General features: G+C 53.0%; 1 protein-coding gene across 1 annotated transcript in view; it reads right to left on the reverse strand.

Moving 5' to 3' along the window:
• The window catches only part of KRT13 (keratin 13), a 10,659-nt gene extending 6,816 nt beyond the window's left edge, over positions 1-3,843 (reverse strand). Inside the window, exons 1-7 of the mRNA XM_029927039.1 lie at positions 3,349-3,843; positions 2,042-2,124; positions 1,704-1,860; positions 1,383-1,544; positions 1,170-1,295; positions 851-1,071; positions 170-195 (exon numbers count right to left, since the gene is read on the reverse strand). Coding sequence (XP_029782899.1) covers positions 170-195; positions 851-1,071; positions 1,170-1,295; positions 1,383-1,544; positions 1,704-1,860; positions 2,042-2,124; positions 3,349-3,843 — 1,270 coding nt within the window. The remainder of the gene's footprint in view (positions 1-169; positions 196-850; positions 1,072-1,169; positions 1,296-1,382; positions 1,545-1,703; positions 1,861-2,041; positions 2,125-3,348) is intronic.
• Between the last annotated feature and the right edge of the window lie 1,551 nt (positions 3,844-5,394).

Raw genomic sequence — 5,394 nt, forward strand, 5'->3', positions numbered from 1 at the left:
GCTATTTTGAAAAGAAACAGACCAGTAAATGACCACGTCCACCATAACCTCCTCTGTCCCTCCACTGAGGAGTCTGGCACTGCCTCTACCAGCCAGCAACCGCCACCCCCCCCCCACGCCATCCCCGGCAGGAGCCAGCCTCACCCCTCCCACCAGGTTCTTTCCTTACCTCCTGAGGAGGGTAAGCCAGCCATCCTGGGAGAGAAAAGAGAGCAGTGTGAGCAGAATCACCCAAGGACAGCCACGCATCTGCCCTTGGATGGAGCGACTCAGATCATCATTGAGAGTCCCCTGAGCTGGGCCTTTTCTTTTTTTTTTTTTTTACCAACTGTACCCCCCAAGGAGCCACAGCAGGTACTTGACAGGCCTGTGAGCCCTCAGGAGGAAAGAGTACCGGCCCTAAATCCAAGACATTTGCCAGATCTTTTGTCGTCCCTCTGGTTCCTTCGGAACTTACTCCCTCCTCCTGCTGAGCCCGCAAGGGCAGCCCAGTCCCTACAAATGGTCTGAAGGCAGTGAAATCGCCATTTTTATAGCTTTGTTCAGCAGACCTGAACACAAGGCAAAATTTTTCCGATATGAGATGGTCTGTCCCCGGCCCCTAGTCTAATCTAAAGGCCCATGTTAGAAAGTTTTAAGGTATTGACCCTGCAGCCTGCCAAAGAAACACCCCCACAGTCTGATTCAAGAAAGCAGGAAGCTCTGGTCCTGGATCTCCATCCAGTCTGTTTAAGCTCAGAAGGTCCCCTTCCATATGGGACATGAGGACCTGGTCTTTAAGGCCTTGTCTGTTCGAATGTCCAAGGGTTCTGTGGTTGCTTTCCCAAGAGAAAGGCTTGAGAGGGCGTACCTGGCGTCCTGGCCCTCCAGCAGGCTGCGGTAGGTGGCAATCTCCTGCTCCAGCCGCGTCTTGATGTCCAACAGCATCTTGTACTCCTGGTTCTGGCACTCCATCTCGCTGCGGAGCTCGCTCAGCTGGGCCTCAATGCTGCCGATGAGCCCCTGGATCTGCTGCAGCTGCATGGCATAGCGGCACTCCGTCTCCGCCACCGTGTTCTCCAGCCCGGCTTTCTGGGGGAGAAGACAGGGGCAACAGAGAGTGAGAAGGGGAGTCAAGCCAGGCAGAAGCCTAGAGGGGGTGGCTGCTGGGCAGGGGGCAGCAGGTGTACCATGCTGAGCTGGGACTGCAGCTCGATCTCCAGGCCCTGAAGGGTGCGCCTGAGCTCCGTGATCTCTGTCTTGCTGGTCTGGATCATGGCCGTGCTCGTAGACACCTCCTTGGTCAGCTCTGCAGTCTGAAATTTGAGCAGGAAGAAGGTTATGGAGGAGCCCAGTGGAAGGCCCTGGCACTCCTTGGCGCCACGGGGTAAGAGGGCAGGTACCTTGCTGTGGAACCATTCCTCAGCATCCCGGCGGTTCTTCTCGGCCATGGCCTCATACTGCTCCCTCATCTCTGCCAGCACTCGGGTCAGGTCAATGCCAGGGGTGGCATCCATCTCCACTTTGACCTGGCCTGCCATCTGGTTGCTGAACTCCTTCATCTCCTGTAGGGATGGAAAAGGAAGATGCGTGAAGTTCCAATCCTCCCTCTTCTTGGCTCTGAGGGCTACCAGCATGTTCTGGGAAGTGCTTCCGGGTCCCACCTCAGAGGACTAAGCCTGGCTGCTCTCCTTTCTCACTGGAGGCCCCTTCCCGGCCCTCACCTCCTCGTGGTTCTTCTTCAGGAAGGCCAGCTCCTCGTTCAGGCTCTCGATCTGCATCTCCAGGTCGGTCTTGGCCAGGGTCAGCTCGTCCAGCACCCTGCGCAGGCCGTTGATGTCGGCCTCCACGCTCTGGCGCAGGGTCAGCTCATTCTCATACCTAAAGGGTTTTTTTTAATGTAAAAAGCAACACAGAAATTAGCCACTCCCCTAATTCGGTACTGGACTCTGCTACTTCTCCAAGACCTTTGCTCCCAGGATGCTTTGATTTCACTGTTCAGATAAGCATTTGTCTCAAATAAAAGACAGTCTGGAAAGGCCAATGAGGAAGACGGACTCACTTGAGCCTGAAGTCATCCGCCGCCAGCCTGGCGTTGTCGATCTCCAGAACAATCCGGTTGTTGTCGATGGTGGCCGCCATGATCTGCAAAATACAGGAGGTAACCACCTGAGGCTCCACGAGTTTGGGGCGGGAGAGGGGAGAGCCCAGGAGGGACTACTGTGATCTGACTGCCTCTGCACTGTCCCTGTGAACCAGAATAAGGCACTTCTCTCTGGGCCTCGGCTCCTCTTCCCGTAAAGTGGGGATGGGGCAAGTCCTTCAGCTTGTCCAGTTGCTCTGGCATTCTATGCCGGTCATGAGGCGGAAGATGGGATGCACATTTCAGGGGAATGACCCTGCCACGAACATCTTCGGTTCATCATGTCTCAACAGCCCGACTAGTGACCTCATCATTATGAGAGCCTTCTCCTTAGGGTCAGGAGGGGGTCAGCCTGGCTGCAGATAGCTCATTGAAATTTCGCTGGACCTGGCCTCCTGGCTAAGCAGAGGAAAGATCCAACAAATATTCCCATCCATTTGAATTTCTCGTCTAAACTTTTATATTCTGAAGCAGGTTGCTGAAGGGGAGGGTCGGGGGTGGGTCAAATGGGTGATGGGTGTTAAGGAGGGCACTCTTCGGGATGAGCCCTGGGTGTCATATGTAAGAGATGAATCACTGGGTTCTATTCCTGAAGCCAAGACTACACTGTATGTTCACTAACTTGAATTTAAATTAAAAAAAAAAAAATCCACCACGCATAGCTGGGACCCAGCCCAGGCAGGTGGATTTCTGTTCCGACAAGCGTGATGGACAGTCCTTGATGAAGGAATTTCAGCTTAATGCTGCCTAAACCTCCACCTCCCCCTCCCCCACCTGGTCATAGCCAATTGAATAGAATAGTTAAACAGGGCCCTTAGAAAATCAACTAGCATTCCAAGGCCTGTGAATGAACACGTATCCCTTCCTCTGCTATTTGTAGTCATTCTTAGTGGCTTTTAAAACCGTCATGGTTTCCAAACAACCCAGTAGGTCAGAGTTATAGAGATCCAGTCACGAATAACATAACTGGAAGGCAGTAAAAATGTTGACATGAGTAATACAACAGTAAAAATGGACAGTGGGAGAAAACGCATTTGGGGAGCCATGGCCTAAGAAAGGTTATCAGGAGTAGAGATGCTTGGTAGTAAAAGACTAGAATTTTCCCCTGTGGGTGGGGAAAGGGGTTCTACCTTACTGCATCATCTTGTCCTTTGGGATTCTGCATTTCCTGGCCTTTGCAGCTCTGGTCTGCACAGAAGAACCCTGGCCAACACCGGAGGACTCACCTTGCCCCGCAGGTCCTCGATGGTCTTGTAGTAGTGGGTGTAGTCCCGCTCCGGGCTGCTGGGGCTCTGCTTCTGGTACCAGTCTCGGATCTTCACCTCCAGGTCGGCGTTGGCCTCCTCCAGGGCACGCACCTTGTCCAGGTAGGAGGCCAGCCGGTCGTTGAGGTTCTGCATGGTGATCTTCTCGTTGCCGGCGAGGAGGCCACCATCACCGCAACCAAAGTCACCAAAGCCAGCACCAAAACCTCCCCCAAAGCCACCTCCAAGGCCACCTCCAAAGCCACCTCCAAGGCCACATCCGAAGCCTCCGCCAAAACCACTACCAGCCCCTCCACCGAAGCCACAGCTCATGCCGCCCCCATAGCCCCCAGCTGATCCCCCAGAGACAAAGCGGGTTGAGCAAGTAGAGACACTGCGGCCTCCTCCCAACTGGCAAGAGCCACCCCCAAAACCACCTCCGTAGCTGGCGGAGGAGCTCTGCAGGCGACAGCTCATGGTGAGAGCAAGATGGGGAGCAGGCGAGGACAGGAGCTGGGCTTGGCCTGGGCCGAAGACGGTGGCTCTTCCCCGGAGTGGGGACCTTTTATACCGCTCTCCTTGAGGTTGGACAATTGCCCCATATTCTCTCCTCCCTTCCCCACCCTCTGACTGGTGCCAACTGTATTACTTCCCACAGGCCAGTTACCTCTGCTCTCCAAGGTGGGTTGTGCCTGTGGGGGTGGCTTTTTGTTTAAGCCTCAACAAAAGGGATGATTCAGAGGAAACCGTGCTCTGCCTGAAACTACCCTCTTGACAGCTGAGTTCAACTTCACCTCTGTACTTTGGGAGCTCCCTCCCTGGCTCTCAGCTCCACCCAGTACTAGAATGGGGATGGAGCTGCAAGGTGGCCCTGTGCCTCACGAGGTCACCGCAACCCTCGGCTCCCCTTTTTCTATCTCTAAAACTGCAGACTGGAATGTTCTGCCTCCTGTTTAGCATTTCATGGACTCCAGTGCTCCCAGAGACTCTGATGACAAACTTTGCTTGGTTCTGTAAAACCAACTACCTTGAAAGGGTTTAAACTGGGGATAAAAATAGTCCCCAAGGGGCTCCTGGGTGGCTCAGTTGGTTAAGCAACTGACTTCGGCTCAGGTCATGATCTCACAGTTAGTGGGTTCGAGCCCTGTGTCAGGCTCTGTGCTGACAGCTCAGAACCTGGAGCCTGCTTCAGATTCTGTGTGTGTGTGTGTCTCTCTCTGACCCTCCCCTGCTCACACTCTGTGTGTGTCCCTCTCTAAAAAATAAATAAACATTAAAAATGTTTTTAAATAGTCCCCAAGACCATCAGAAACTGGTGAAACTGAGGTACAGAGTGAGAAAGCAACAGCCCTGAGCATCATAACATCTAACACACTCAGACCCCTCACTATCAGTGGGCACGGGGCTAAGTACACTCACTGGGTCATTCAGTTTTTGCAACAGCCTAGTGACATGGGTCCTACTAGTAACCCCATTTTACATAAGGAAACCGAGGCTTAAGGGTAGTCAGGACTGAGACCCAAGTCTAGTTCAGTCTGACACTGAAACTCCCTTTTTAGGCATATTACTGATACGGTAAATTGTACACATCATTTATGTCCATCTTAATGCATTTTTTTTTTTGAGAGAGAGAGAAAGAGAGCACAAGTGGCCGAGGGGCAGAGAGAAAGAGAGGGACAGAGAATTCAAAGCAGGCTCTGTGCTGACAGTAGTGAGCCCAATGTAGGGCTCCAACTCATGAGCTGTGAGATCATGACCTAAGCCGAAGCCAGACACTCAACTGACTGAGCCACCCAGGCGCCCCCAGCTTAATGCATTTTTACTATGTACAAAGTCTACCCATCACCCAGACCATTTCCAGACTCCATAAAGCTCCCTGTACCTTTTCCCAGTCAATTACCCACACCCTACGCCCCTAAGGAGACCATGATTCCCACTTCCGTTGCTCTAGATGAATACGGAGATCTCGGCCAGGGGCTCTTTGCCTCCCTAGAGAACATTTGACAATGTCTGGAGACAGTGTGCTTG

Source organism: Suricata suricatta, chromosome 17, assembly GCF_006229205.1.
Source record: "Suricata suricatta isolate VVHF042 chromosome 17, meerkat_22Aug2017_6uvM2_HiC, whole genome shotgun sequence".
In the NCBI taxonomy this organism is placed as follows: domain Eukaryota; kingdom Metazoa; phylum Chordata; class Mammalia; order Carnivora; family Herpestidae; genus Suricata; species Suricata suricatta.